The following is a 14,896-nucleotide window of genomic DNA, read 5'->3' on the forward strand; positions in this document are numbered from 1 at the left end:
AGGGTTCTCTGGAGCCATGGCTCACACCTCTCGTGTGGTTAATGATGCTTCTTTCTCAAAATTGAAACTCTGCTAAAGGTAATCAGTTCCCGGTTCCTGAGGACTGTGGCCATCTCAGGACCCTCCCACTTCCAAGGCCACCTGTGTCTGCTCCTGGATGGCTCCAGGGGTGGCAACTGGCTGAGACTCTGCCTGGGCTGCTCCCTGCCATCGTCTCCGGCATCTGCTCACAGGGACTTCATGAGCTGATGACTGAACTGACAGTAGAAAGGCAGTCTCCACGCTCCCCCTGGGTCTTGACCACACTGCCATCTGAGAACCCCGGAGGAGAGCCCATGGCCCCCGGCAATGGACCTTCTTCTCTGGGATGACCCCAAGGCTCCTCTGCGGTCAGTCTTGGCTCTAGGTGACTCATGCCCGGGGTATAGTGAGAGGGAGGACGTGGCCTCATTTGAGGACTCAGGTGGAGAAAGCCGGGCCTTCCAGCAGGCCCCGTGGACCCCACAGGTCCAGCTAAGGCCGTGGTTCCCTAACCCTCCCCCTGGCTATGACACACCCCTCCCAAGGCCCAGTCATCTCAATGTCCTCTCCCATTTGCCTGGTCAGCCGGGAAACAGAAGGCTCAGTGACCTCACCACAAACAGAGCCCTGGCCAGTCTGTCTTTAAAAGAGCTTCCAGACTCCTGTCTCCAAGCCAGCCCTGCTGTCCTGGGACCTGCTTTCCAGAACACCTACCCTTTGCTTATTCCAGGAGTGTGCCCTGGACCTCTCCCAGTCACTCACATCACATGGCACCTTACATGCCCGGTGCCTTTACACACTGAGTACAGTCACTGGAACATGTCTTACGTCTCCCAGTTTGCATGTTTACCTCTGGTCAAGTCTGAACGGTCAGGTAAGAAGGATTCCCAGCAGAGACCCCACTGCACCGCTGACCCCTGTTCACAAGCTCGAAGCTCCAGCACGCACCACACGCTCCCCTCCCCGCGGCACGGGCAGTCAGAGGGCAGCTGTCCACCAGCAATGACAAGCCCAGAGCCGCCGCCTAGCACTGTGTCTGCAGTGGTCTTCCTGCTGGACGCCACCGTACCTGTTTCCGCTCCTCAGAGTTTAGCAGGAGATAGCGCGGGTCAAACACAATTTTGTGCAATTCTTTCTCCCAAGTAGAAAACGCTGACACCTGGAGAAAGATATTCAATGGAGTTGGTATTAGCATCAGATTCTGAGCTGGGGTTGCGCTGAAATGATCAATGGTTAAAAAAAAAATGCAACATCAGAGTACAACAGATCAGCGACGCGGCATTGTATGAAAGCGTGTGAACATTTCGAGAAAATCAATGCTTAGAACATTAGGAAATTTAATTTCTAGACTCGTGACACTGTTCCTTCCTTGGGAGTCTCCAGGGCTCAGCCCTGGTCTGCAGGCCCCGGTCTCCATGGAGAAAGCATTGCTGCCAAGTCTTGAGAGCAGAGAGGATATTTGCAAACGCTCTCAGAACCTGCAGGTCACATAGAGGGCTATGTCTTGCAAACAGGCTGGGTTAGCAGAACTTTGGTTGGTATTTTAATCAACATCAAGCATCTTTTAGGTGGGTTATTGTTAAAAGCAACGTATTTCATTTCATAGTAGTTTTAGCATTACTGAAAATTTGCTAGAACCTTTCGGGAGGCTCCCCTGCCCCCAACTCTGCCAGTGGGCCAGGCTTGTCATGCCGTCACCCTCCCACCACTGTTAACAAAGCCACTCATCCTGCGGTTCCTGCAGGACTTTCTCTTTTCTTCTCGGGACCCCTCCTGACATTTACTCTCAGGTCTCCAGAGGCTCCTCTACACTGGGGAGTTTCTCAGACTCCCTGGGTTTTGATGGCCTTGCTGTTTGGGGTGCTGACAGGTGTGATACAAGATCCCCCGGGGCTGGGATCATCTGGGGCTATGGGTTTGGGAAGAAGACCACAGGGCTATTGTGTCATGTGTAATGCATGACATCAGGGGTCCCCACCATGCCCGGCTCTCAGCACTGGGGCCTGGACCCAACCACCTTGCTGAGGTGTGTCCGTGTCTCCACCTCCAGGTTACTCTGCCCTTTGCCCACTGCACCCTGACGGCGGTGGACACTTCAGCCCACACTTAGCAAGCTCTGCTAACCGAGGGCAGTGGCTACATAAGTGATTTGGATTCTTCCACATTCACTCATTTATTCAGCTGTTTCTTTCATCTGTGAGGACACATGGTATGCAGCGCGTACTCTCATGATCCAATTCCACTGCACACATCTTGCTGCTCACACTGCTCCAGCGTCAGCCCTGGGAGTCCTCCGTTGGCTTCTGCGTGCCTGACGTGTGCTCCTGAGTCTGCTTTGCCAGCCCCATGCTCTGCAGCTCTGCACAGGGCTCCAGGCTTAGCTGAAATGTGCCTGCCTGAGCCCCAAGCCAGTCACTCCTGCAGGAAGCCTTGGCACCTCCGTCCCAGCGAGCTGTGATAGGAACCACATCCAGGGTTGCTGCATGGGACTCAGCAGAGATAGCAAGGGAAGGCTGCCTGAGTCATTTAAAAACGATTCATTTTCAGAAACATGGGCTTAGGATAAACTCTGCCTCGGTCCTGTGCTGGGTGCTGAGAATTCAGAGAAAATAATTCAAGGCCGCATGATATCAGGAAGCCCTGGTGTAGGAGAAGGCAGATGGGGGAACTAAAGGACCTCCGAGAGGGGACTGGCATGGCATCAGACAGGCCTGGATGCCCAGGGGCACAGGGCATGCTGAGCAGCCTGCATCCAGAGTACCAGCTACTGTGGCGTTCTCCTCATGTTCCCCTGAACACTCACGGCAGGCCGGGGACTCTGCAGGGAACAAGCCCTGTCATGCCCCAGTGATGGCTGCCTGGCACCCCCACTGGGGACGGATGAGCAGAGCCTCTGTCACACCCACTGGAAGGTGACTGAGGTTTGGTGCATAAAGTAACCTCACTCGGTGGAGACCACGCAGAAGACAGCCAGAGAAATTTGCTCTGCCTCCACCGAGCGCCAGCAAAGCCTCTCCAGAAAGGGGTAAAAGGATTTTGCGTTGCTCCTGGGGACAATTCAGCTTTAAGACAAATGCATTCCATTTAAGTAAAGTGGCCGGGAGAGTTCAGAGAAGGCTGAAACGTGTGAAGACAGAGGTCCTGTCAGCGCCCGGTGCCAGCCAGCCATCTCGGGGTGAGGACGCAGTCAGGCCTCATCAGGGGAACAGCCTCCACGGCAAGCACTGGGCTTTCAGTCTTCTCACCTAAAAAGCCTGTCGAGTATGTTTCAATCCTTGGATCAACAAGGGCCAGCGATCCTAATGGCCAGAGGAGAGGGTGAGTGTCACGGGTTGTGTACTGGAGAGTGTATTAGTCTCCCCAGCCAAGGAGACCCCTACAGAGGCAGCCCAGGGCCCCCCTCACTGTCACTGGGCACCTGGCTCCCACCTAAGGCCAGCCCTGGGGACACCATCGTTCCTGTGCATGCACAGAAGCATGTGCCATCCGTCTGTCTACACTGGCCCCCGTGCATGTCCTAGGGGGAGCAGCGGCTGTCCAGCCAGGTCATGGGGAACAGGGCTGATTTCCACCCTAGATATAGACCCAGTTACTTCAGACATTGTCCCTCACCAAGTTTGATAAGCAAGACACACACATTTGGTCTCTCACTTCCTTGGCATATTAAAACGGTGATAGTGAAACTGGGACGTCAACTGTTGGCCAAGGTCAAGGTCGTGTTTCCTTGTCCAGGCGTGAATGTCCTGCAGAAGAAGTGACCAGTCTCAAGGGTGCTCATCTCTGGTCCAGGCTCTGGCCCCTCCAGGGCTGGCCCTTTCCCCCAGCTTGTGCCCCAGTGGGGACAGCATTTGAGCGGTGACATTGTTGCCTTCAGAGCCTATTGAGGTGAACAAAGGAGGGAGGCGCCCATGTGACATGAGTTGTGATGTGTTAAAGACAGAAGGGAAAGAGGCACAGACGGTGCCCCTTCTTGCCTTGTGTGCAGTGGCCTCTCCTTGCAGCTGCCAAGAGAGCCCCGGTCCCTGGTCATTGACGGTCCCCTCCTCTGAGCCTCTGCCCAGCTCATGCTGGGCACTTGACAATGGCTGGGGCCTTCTTCCCTTTCTGGCACTTGTCTCTCCTGTCCCTTCTTGTGCCCGGCTCTAACCCTCAGCCAGGGATGCAGCAGTCCTTCCTCCTGGAATGTGCGTGGGGCTCTGCAGTGTCACCGAGACCACTGGGGGCAGGTGGAAGTGACACCCAGCCACACAGAAGTGGGTTCTCCAGTCTCCCTCAGGCCTGAGCCCAGGAGCATCTGGGTCCAGGCACCCGGGGGTGCAGGCAGGAGGGCGTCCTGCTCTGTCACTGTCCAGCCTCTCAGCCCACCCCTGGACTCCACCTGCACACTCAGACTGGGAACAGAGCCTTGTCTTTTAATGCCAGCGCTCTGTACCCCATTTTCTGGAGCATGTTGCTGGGTCTTCTCTTTCTGGCTATAGTGTCCCAGTGATTAAAGGTGACTGCCCCAGGATAAAGGGACCAGGCTTGGGGCCAGGGGCCAAGCCCTGCCTCGTCCTAGAAGGTGGGCCCCTGGTCACTGCCTCAGCTCTGCCAAGAGCAGTCCGGCATAGAGGAGCAGGTGGCCCGAGTAGACCCCACTAGGTGGGTGACTCAGAGAACATGCTCACACTGACAGACATCTGTATGACCAGGATGGGCAAACAGCATCCTGCGTAGGACTCCCATCCCTTCTTGGATACAGGTGCCCTTGGAGGGGTCAGCATGCCGAAAGCCCCGTGAGCCCAGGTGAACTTCAGGTAAATGCAGACGTGGGCAGAGGGGCCTTCAGCAGGAATGGCCAAATTTTACTAATTTCAGCATTTTTTCCTGTTTTAATAGGTAAAATTTCACTCTTATTCCATAATGTACTCAGTCCACTTCATTTGCTTTTGAGGATTACTTTCACATTAGGGAAAGTTAAAATCCCATCTAGAAGCTGCAGTGGGCAGGTCACAAGCCCAAGGGGGCAGCTCTGTCATTAGAGCTGATTCAACTGCTATGAGTGAGGCGTCCATCCCAAAGCCTGAGCCAACAGCCAGAGCTCAGTGTCCATTGAGAAGGGGACGTAGGCCACCGAAGCCTAGAGGAAGCAGGAAGGAAGGAAGAAGAGAGTGATTTTTAAAAGGACACATGGTAAATATTTACATCCCTTAGTATTCAGTATGGCCAAACACGTTCTCCAGGAACCTCAAACATCGCTGCTGGGAGAATAAGCTGAATTTCAACAACCTTCTCAAAACAATTGGGTAACAGAGATCAAATGTTTACAGCCCAGAGGAAACATATTCCACACGTGCAGCCCCAGGGGCTCTCATTCAAGCTGGTCAGGGTCATCCAGGGTCCTCAAGGCTGACCCCACTGCTGGAAAGCTGGCCAATGGTCACTCACAGAGGAACATGAGAGGACTCTGGGGGCACTCTGAGACCCAAGTCGGGTTCTAGGGTCTCTAAGGGCCTTGGCTCTCCTGGCCCCTGCATAGGAACTGCCTACTTCCAAAGGACGCTGCAAATGAAAACATTCCCAAGGAAAATGTCCTGTTGGACTCCCTGGACAGGCCGTTAAAACTTGCTGCTCAGTCAGATGTGCTCCTTGATAGACCAAGTTTTAAGAGAAAGCTCCATTGCGATTTGTACCAAAATAGAAACAGAACATACTGACCTCGAGGAGCCACCACTGACCTGGGGCAGGGGCAGGTAACCAGAGCCCCTGCCCAGGATGCCCAGGGAATAGCTCCAGCTCTGCCCTTGGTTGACCACTAAGAAACCCCGGGGCCTGGCCTCATCATTCCATGAGCACAGGAGCCTCTGAGCTGAAGTATTGAGCAAAGGCAATAAAAGTCTTATTAATCACTTAGCCATGAAAAAAGTGACCTTTTAGGCCTCATTCTTTAAGCAACTACAACTCTTACAAGGCTCAGCTCTAGAATTCTCATGAGCAGAAGCAACTTAAGAAATCTGCTGGCATAGTTTATAAAGTCCCAAATCGTAAATGGTGGCAGTGCTTTATGGCATGGGCTGTAAATTGGACTGGTCTTTCTATCTGAGTGAGCGTGGCCCCTGCGGGACGGGGCACAGCTCCCGCCTCTCCCAGGAAAACGCAGCACGGCACTGGCTTCCTTTCCCTCCTGCCTATTTTCACTTAAGAATCTCAGAATCAGAGACTGAAATGAGCTGGTCAGGTCAAAATGCAGGTCAAAAATGCACTGCAGCTGGGCACAGTGGTGCACGCCTGTAATCCCAGTGGCTCAGGAGGCTGAGGCAGGAGGATCGCGAGTTCAAAGCCAGCCTTAGCAACTTAGCGAGGCGCTAAGCAACTCAATGAGAACCTGTCTCTAAATTAAATACAAAAAAATGGCTGGGGATGTGCTCAGTGGTTGAGTGCTCCTAAGTTCAATCCTGGGTACCAAAAAAAAAAAAAAAAAAAAGGAGGAAAGAGAAAAAAGAATGCACTGCAGAAGTCATTGGTGAAAACCCTCAGCAAGGCCCTTTGGACAAACTCAAGAGCCTGTGTGAACCCAGCCCTCCAGCCTCTCGGCCCCTGGTTGTGTAAAACTCTGTTGGTAAATTGGGTTTGCTGGTTTCCAAACTAAAGAGATGGGAACACTTGATTGTAAGATGAAGTGAACTGTGTTGCTCCTATTTCTCAACAGTTCATGATGCCAATGTGTCCCAGGAAGGGAGATCCCTTCTCCTTCCAGGTAATGCCCTTGGACCAGCCTGGCTAGGGCCACTCAGAAACACGGGTTAGGGGTACTTCTGCAGCATCCCCGCAGTGGGAGACAGGGTGGGCGTAAGGGCAAGAGGCTCTGGGCGGGTCTGACAGCCAGCCACAGCCCTGAGTGCTCACAGGAGCATCCGGTCTCCTGCAGGCCCAGGACCCACAGCTCTGGGCAGAGGGTGGGGTGCATCCCGTTCACAGGGTGCTTCCAGGACCCTGTGCTTCAGCTGCTCTGCGGGAACAGGAGTGCGATAAGGCAAGCAGCAGCGCTCATGGAAGGCTGAAAAGCTCCCCAAGACTCGTTGGGGACCACTGCCGAGCCTGTCCAGGGGTGGGGAAGGGGACACCAGCCCCACCTGGAGCAGCCTCCACACACAAGGGGGAAATCCTTGGGAAATCCTGGAGCGCACACTGGGATTCCTCCACCCTCCAGGAGCATGGCCTGGCAAAGGGACGGGTACTGGGGCAGGGATAGGACCCCGCATGGCAGGTCATCAGCAGCCTAGGGAGGGCCTCCCAGAGAAGGGACCCTGAGACAGATTTGTGTGACAGCTGCAGCCTGGACCCCCTTTCCAGACCCGACATGGGTTTTGTTTCGTTTTTTATTCAAGGGCACTTGTGGCCCACCTCCTTTCTCCAGCTCCTGATGCCAAGGCCGGCACCTTCCCGTCAGGGGCATGGCTGTATGGAGATGCACACCTTGGCATCCACAATGCCAGGGAGAGGGCCCAGGCAGCGGTGGGAGGCGTTCCTTCCTGCTGAATCTGGAAAGGCTGGAGCCGCCTGGGCTCTTTGGGTCTCAGGTGGGGTGAGGGCTCAGACTGGGCTGCCCCCGGGGGTCCAGAGCGGTTCTGCCCTCACTCTTCCCAGCGCCCTGCACCAACTCCAGCTGCACCTGCTGCGGAGGGCCCAGCCAGGAAGCAGCCTGGGGGCGGGTGGACCGTGGAGGGAATTTGCTTTGCATTCAGGAGGCCATTCCAGTGCTCATTATAATTATCTTCACTCGAAGGTTCCACTGCTACCTTCTGTGTTCAGCCTCATTTTCTAAGGAAATCCAACTGGGTTACAATATTGTATCTGGCTCATTTTATACCCAAAAGCCAAAGCGAGAAATTAAAAGTTGTTGGAAAGAGATTCAAATATAACCCCCTCCATTCAAAATGAGATTCAGAAATTGGCTGCAATTAGGATATTCTAATTTTATTCACAAATAGTCATATTAATCCGAAGGCGTGGGAGTCCCTGGTGGGTAAGATATCCCCAGGGGGGCATCCCCGTGGTTGGGGCACCAGGGCCTGGCCCGGCTGTAGCAGCAATTTTCCTCACAAGGGCAGGGGCCTCCTTCTGTCTTCCTGGAGACCTGTTCCAAAGGGGCCTCTCTGCCTGTCCCTGTGGGCTTTCACATGGGGACACCCCACACCTCATGGCTGCCTCTTTTCTCCTTCAAGACAAGAAGCAGGGGCCTTGCTCCATGTCAGTTTTCCCCAGTATTCTCAAATGATTTAGTACCCAAGTGCCATTCTGCTCAGTCATGGACCCTGCAAGGACAATGTCCCTGGCTGCTGTCCCTGAGGAGCCTCCCAGGCTGAGGCCCCGCCCCTCCCTGGATGTCCTTACCCCTCTCTCCAGGAGCATGTCTCGGAAGTGGGTCGCGCGCTCCTCCAGGGGCAGCAGAATCTGGGGGGGCGGTGTCCGTGTGCCTCTGTCCTCTGGCTGTGGCTCCTCAGGCCCAGGACTCTCACAGCCTTCAGTCCTTCAGGGGAACAAGAGCAAAAAATGACACAGGCCCTGGGAGGCCCAGCTGGTTTTCACTGCAGCTTTAAAACTTCTCTGAAACAAAGAATCTTTGGAAACTCTTTAAATAAAGCCTGGTGCAGGCAACAGGTGAGTGGGGATCTCTGCCCTTGGCTGCAGACTGCTTGGCTGCACTGGGCAGGAGATGGAGACTGAAGCCCGGCCCAGGGCACCCGTTGGGGATGGTGGGCGTGTGCCAGTGGAGCTGCAGGAGCTGCCAACAGGGTGCCTGTGGGTGAGACCCTCACTTCAGGTCCCTGTGACGGCCACCTGCACAAGACAGAGGCTGAGGTGCCCATGTCACTGCATAGATGCTCTCAACCACGGAGGAGGGGAGACCTGCCACTCACCACCAGTTCCCTTCTTTATTGGACAAATGAGTGAAAGAGTTTCTGGAACGGAAGTTGCTGCCCTGAGATGGAACCAAAAGGGTGACTTACTGACAAGGAGGGAGGCTGGGCATTGCCGGGTCCCTGGTGAAGTCCCCAGCAGAGAGGGGTGGCTGCAGCCAAGGCCCCGGAGGCTGGCTGCCACGGGGCCTATCTCACCAGGCAGGGAGCTCACCACAGCTCCCCCGGGCTCTCACTGGGGGGACCTCCTCGTCCTGGAAGGAAGGGAGACACCGACCCTGCCAAGTATGGTGCTGCCTCAGCGCTACTGGCCCTTGGCAGACCTCTGCAGGGCTCCGTGCCTTATGCTAGAAGAATCTGCAAGCTCCTTCCAGAAAACCTTGCTGAGTGGGAGAAAACGGTGGGCAAAGTGCAGACACTGCTCCCTTCAGGCCGGGCTTCCCCTCCTCCCCAACCTGACCCAGCATGGGAGCAGCTTCTGATCAGCCGCCATCCCAGTCCTTGTGGCTGCAGCCTGCACCTGCCTGTCACGGAGGCTCGGCCCACACTGGCTTCCGCACAGCCTACGGCAGCCACTCTGACCCTGGAAGGGCCTCTGTGCAGCATGACCCTGCTGTACACCTGTCCATGCCCAGCCCCCCGCAGCCACTGTTCGAAGCAGCAGGTGTGGAGGCTCCCTGGACAGCTCCAGCCACAGGCCACCGCTCTGCAGCCCCTCCTCGCTGCACTGGGTGGAGCTGGCCAGGGGTGGTGAAGTGCAGGGACTGGGAGGGGCACCTCGGGGCTTCCTGCATTCTGGGCATGTCCCAAGGAAGTGGGCAAACCTGGTCTCAGGATGGGAGTCAGAATGTCGCGTCCCTTAGGCCTCACCAGCCTGGATTCCCTGATCTTGGGCTGGGGATAAGGCTTCTCTCCTGGACCACACCCCACTCAGCTCCTGTGCTTTCTAGTAGCCTGGAATCTGGCCTCCATAATCTGGCCTCCAAGTGCTCTGTACTGTGCAATCTGAGTGCAAGTGGACAACATCCAATCCCGTTGTCCTTCAGGGTCCTCCCCCTCACCCTCCCCAGGGGCTGTATGGACACTCTGTCCTGCCTTCAGCAATTAACCTACAGTTAGCTTTGCCAGACCCCGCCCACCACTGACGCATCTTCTTGGTAGTTTTCTGTCCATAACCTCCACCCTCCTCCCTGGCTGTAATTTCCTGCTGCTCCTGCTGATTTCGAACTGAACCCTGTTCTGTGCTGGGATCTCCCCCATCGTGACAGCCCTGAGTGCAGCATCGTCACCACTTCAGTGCCCAGCTCTGGTTTTCTCTGACATTCGTACAGCGCTGTCAGTGGGGGATCTGCTCTGGGAAGACAGGGCCATGTCTGCAGACAGCTGAGGAACGCCTCTGGCATCTAGAAGCAGATGACGTTAACCACCATGCGATGCACAGGGCAGTCCCCGTGGTGAGATTAGGTGGCCCAAGTAGGCCTCCTCCAGGCCATGGACATCAGGTGGAGCCTGCACCATTCCTCCTGGGGTACAGGACAGGGACACAGGTCATTCAGCTGTCAGGCCAGGCTGATCCAGGCTGCCCAGCCTGCCAAGTGTGCTTCTTCCCTGCAACGACTGACCCAGGTACTTAGAGAATGTGTTTGCTGAGAATGCCCAGCTCTGTCCAGCAAGGGGTCTCCACACACGAGGGCTGTCATACCGACTACTGGTTTGTCCTGTCAAACCAAAGTGAGTGTACAGGGAGACAGAGGGTTGCTGGCCCATTGGGGATTTTATTTATGGACCCAGTGCTCACAAGAACTTACATCCTGCGCTGCTTCTGCAATGATATGGAATTTTGAAATAGAAATTTCCAGCATTTGCAATTGTACTACACTCCAAAAGGGTATAATTAGGATTTCTTTGCAATAAATTTTCATTAGTTAAAAATAGAAGAGTGGAAACAAGGCTCATATTGTTGTAACTTGAAATAAGATTAAGAGGAGCATTGTGAGCGCAAAAATGATCGCACATTATCACTTGTTCAACAAAATACTCTGTGCAGCACCACGGGACGCGTCCAGAGTGCCCAGCCACCAGCTCCATTAGAAGAGGTCAGAGGCAAATGCAAATGAGCTGAACGTAGTTTTTTATATTCCTGGGACTGAATGATTCTTGTACATTTAGCCAAAAGTAAGTTCTGATACTTTTTGTTGAAAGTAAAGCTGGGTGGGCCCCAAGCGTCACGGAGGGTGAGAGGCGCTGAGCACAGGACAGGCTCCCTGACAGCCCCACAAGGACTGGCTGATCCTGGGGGAGGTCTGACTGCAGCACGGGAATGACGGCGAGGACGTCACACACTGCTTAGGGGAAAGCTCTGGGTCCAGGGTTGGCCTGGGCTGACCTTCCACCTATGCAGGTGTTCCCCAAATCTGGGCACCACACCCCCGGGGGTTCCTCGCTCCAGAGCCACACGTTCCTTGCCCTCTTTCCCACACTCAGTGTGGACACGATGGTGATGGTCTCCACCCAGACGGAGGGTCTGTTCCTCCCGACTCTGTCCCTCAGCCCCCCTGTGCACACCCACTGACACAGGCATCTCCCCTGAACCCTCACCCAGGCCTCTTCCCCTGGATTCTTCTGCAGAGTATCCAGAATAGCTTACCTGGTAAAGAGACGACAGACCCACCAGCCACCCCTGCAGACCCAAGCAACAGCTTTTGTCACTCAGCGTTCCCTGCAAGTGCGTGGCATCCACCTGTGCTGTGCTGGGCACAAGGATGGTTTGGCCAAACCAGTGGTGCCCTGCCCCTGGGGTGCAGTCTGGTGGGCCTGGACTGAACCGTGGCGTGCCATAGCAAATAGCCACCACCAAGAGCCAGGGCTGAAGTCCCCATGTTCAGGGGCCGGGTGCAAGGGTTTCTAAGGTGGCCTTTGGGTTGGCATTCCCACCAACACTACCATTCGGCAGGCTTTGCAGGAATCGAGGGCGTTCGAGTTGCCCCAGAGGCACGTGAGGAAAAAGTCTGCCTTGGGCTGAGTCTGCAACAGAACAGCTGGGATGCCACCGTCTTGTGCAGAGAGCCCTGCCTCTGGGGAGAGGTCTGCAGAGGTCCCCATGGGCCCGTCAGGTCCCCAGGGCCCCTGAGCTTTGTGGGGAGGCTTGCAGGACAACCTGGGCCTGACTACGGCCACTCTCTGGACCTTATTCACAGTAAAATTCATGGTAAGACAATAGGATCTGAAGCGCCTCGCTGCACCAGGGCTCTGACCAAGTGTGAGCCTGTTACGTTCACCCTGTAGAAGTGTTCCCATGTCTTGGCTCTCCACGCGCTCAGCTCTGCCTCTCGACCTTTGCAGTTTAGATAAACATGATAGACGGGCCTCTCGAATCTTCTTCCAACTTGTTCATAAAAGTGTTCAGCAGGAAATTCCAAAGACAGACGCCTCCAGCAGGTCCCACCACAGTGGCCCCAAGGTGCCCTGGGACGCAAGGCTCCTTGCGGCTGTGACCCTGGAGCTGAGGTCTGCCGATGTCTTCTCAGACACGTTTCAGGCCTGGTTTCCTAATGTGTGATGGTTCCTGATGAGGCTCCTTGATGCGTTTTCAAGTCCTCCATTAACCTGGGTGGATGTGCACTGATGGCTGCTGCCCATGGCAAGGACAGCACCCCGTGAAGAGCAGGTGCATGCGCCAGCCCAGGTGACGCCTCTGCAGGGTGCAAGGGACGTGATTTTCTGTCACTGCACTTCTTTCTTTGAGCTGCTGATGCTGTAAGGTCAATGCAAGGCCACACAGGACAGTGCCTGGCCGTCCTGTTTGTGCTTTGACTTCTGAGGTAGCAACAAGGCGGTATTTTGGGGCCCTGTTATCAGACTGTGAGCTGTGGAAGTCCATCTGCGACTGACTAGTGTCCTGGTCATTCATTTTGCTATTCCTTCCTCCCTGCTTCAACCCAGAGGTTTTGGAGGGACACAGTTTAACTTAGAAAAGTTCTTTCCTCTTGGACGAGACACTGAGTGTCTTCTGTGGTCCAGGTGGAGGTGCTGGGCCCAAAGCTAGGAGCCCTGGGTTTTCTGGGTGTGAGGCACAGGACGGGACCCTTCCAGCCCAGTCCGGGGGCTAAGTCACCTCCCCACACTCCAGCGGCCACCCAGCCTCAGGGTTCCTTGGGCACTGGCCTACAGTCCCAGTTGCTCTGCTGCATGCCCCTGCTCACCTCAGCTCCTCGGGGCCTCCCTTCAGTGTACTGCACCCTTGCCTGGTCATAGGGCCAGGGTGCCCAGTGGTCCAGGCCATGAGCACCCAGCCTGTGACTCCTCATCTGGGTCTTCCCAACACAGCCCTGGCAGAAGGACCACAGGCTCCTTCCTGTCCTCATCCTCCCCCACCTACATGACCCTCATCCCTCCGCCCCCAGCTCTGTGCATCTCTGTGCCTTTGTCATGAGGATCTCTCTCCCCGGGTGCTCTTCCTGCCCCTGTCCACCCACAAGCCCTGGCTCAGCTTGTAGCTGGCCACCTGCCTGTCTCCCCTGGAGGTGGCCTCCCCCTTCTAGTGGCTGAGCCATTCTTTCCCCTGAGCTCCCAGGGCATGGCCTTCCTGCAGCAGGGTGTCACTCAGGTTTCCCGTAAAGAGATTCTCCCCGTCCACCTCCTGTAATGCAGGGCCAGATCCCTGAGGGCAACAAAGTGCTTGTTTGGTTGCCATCAACAGCTCTAGGCTTTGTCTTTGGTGCCCAACAAGCCGTGACAGGTGCTTGTTGGATTAGATTTTGTGGTTTATTTGTTTCTTGTAACTTCCACAGAGACATTTTAGACACCGCTGAGCTCCAGGTCCCAAGTGTTGTCACATTTAGGTAAGTGACATGTGACTACTGAGTTCTCTTCTCTGATACCCACTGCTTCCCACCATGCAGGAGCCGAGAGCAAGACTGTGGGCTCACACAGGGTTGGAAGCCCTAACAGGTCTCCTGAGGGCGAGTGCACTGACCTCTCCCACGCCCACCTTCTGCACCCCCTCATGGTGGCACAACAAGAAGAAAGGATCTGCTCTGAAGGGATGGGAGAGGAGGCCGACTGTGGGGAACTAATGGAGAACTCCAGCTCTCCAGCCACACAGGCCTGCCCTTCCCACGGAGATGCTGTGATCTTAGACAAGGCTTCTCATTTCACTGACTGTCCAGTTACTTTTCATCTAGAAAGTTGAAATAATGATACTACCTACCACTTAGGACTTGTTTGTAAAAACTAAATGAAATAAGGACACCTGATACTTGTTTGCAATTTTTGGCAAACACACTGAACTGAGGTATTGCATTCAGTTTATTCAGCAGGAGGCTGGTCCGTAAGTAGCACTGGTGAGGGTGGTGGTGCTGATGCAGGTGACGACAATGAGGTCACTGGCGGAGGTGGAGGCGATGGTGGTGCTGCTGCTGCTCTGGCGGTGGTGAGGATGATGGTGACATGGTGATGATGGTGGTAGTGATGTTGGTGGTGGAGGTGGTGAGATCGTGCTGATACTGCTGCTGGGGGTGGTGGAGGTGTGATGCCACGGTGGAGATGGGGACACAGATGCTGCTGATTCTTCACCTCGTTGTCTCTGGAGACTTCTGACCATCCATACTAGCTCCTCCCAGGCTGGGCTCCAGCCCTCTGTTCACCTGGGGGACGTCTCATCTTTTATTTGATTTAATGGATGCCTTCCAGCAAATAGGTCTGGGAATTCATCATCGAAACAGCACCCTCCTGTGACTCTGGTGTTATATCTGGTGTTAGACGTGATACACAATTGTACAGGAATCAAAGTTTCTCTGAATCTTTTTGCCACGGGGCCTCAGACATCCTACCATGTGTTATAAAAAATGATCTTAAGATGCAACACACTCTGAAAGATCTGCGTTCTCTGGTTCTCGGCTCAACACTGTGGTGCAGAAGCCTGTGTCTGGCAGCTATAAACAGGTTGTCACACCAGTCAGGGACGCTGGGACCCC

At 54.9% G+C, this 14,896-nt stretch overlaps 1 protein-coding gene across 1 annotated transcript in view; it reads right to left on the reverse strand.

Annotated features, from left to right (window-relative positions):
* The window catches only part of Tcerg1l (transcription elongation regulator 1 like), a 173,623-nt gene that overhangs the window by 7,684 nt on the left and 151,043 nt on the right, over positions 1–14,896 (reverse strand). Inside the window, exons 10-11 of the mRNA XM_015498452.2 lie at positions 8,395–8,530; positions 1,091–1,180 (exon numbers count right to left, since the gene is read on the reverse strand). Coding sequence (XP_015353938.1) covers positions 1,091–1,180; positions 8,395–8,530 — 226 coding nt within the window. The remainder of the gene's footprint in view (positions 1–1,090; positions 1,181–8,394; positions 8,531–14,896) is intronic.

Source organism: Marmota marmota, unplaced genomic scaffold, assembly GCF_001458135.2.
Source record: "Marmota marmota marmota unplaced genomic scaffold, marMar, whole genome shotgun sequence".
Classification (NCBI taxonomy): domain Eukaryota; kingdom Metazoa; phylum Chordata; class Mammalia; order Rodentia; family Sciuridae; genus Marmota; species Marmota marmota.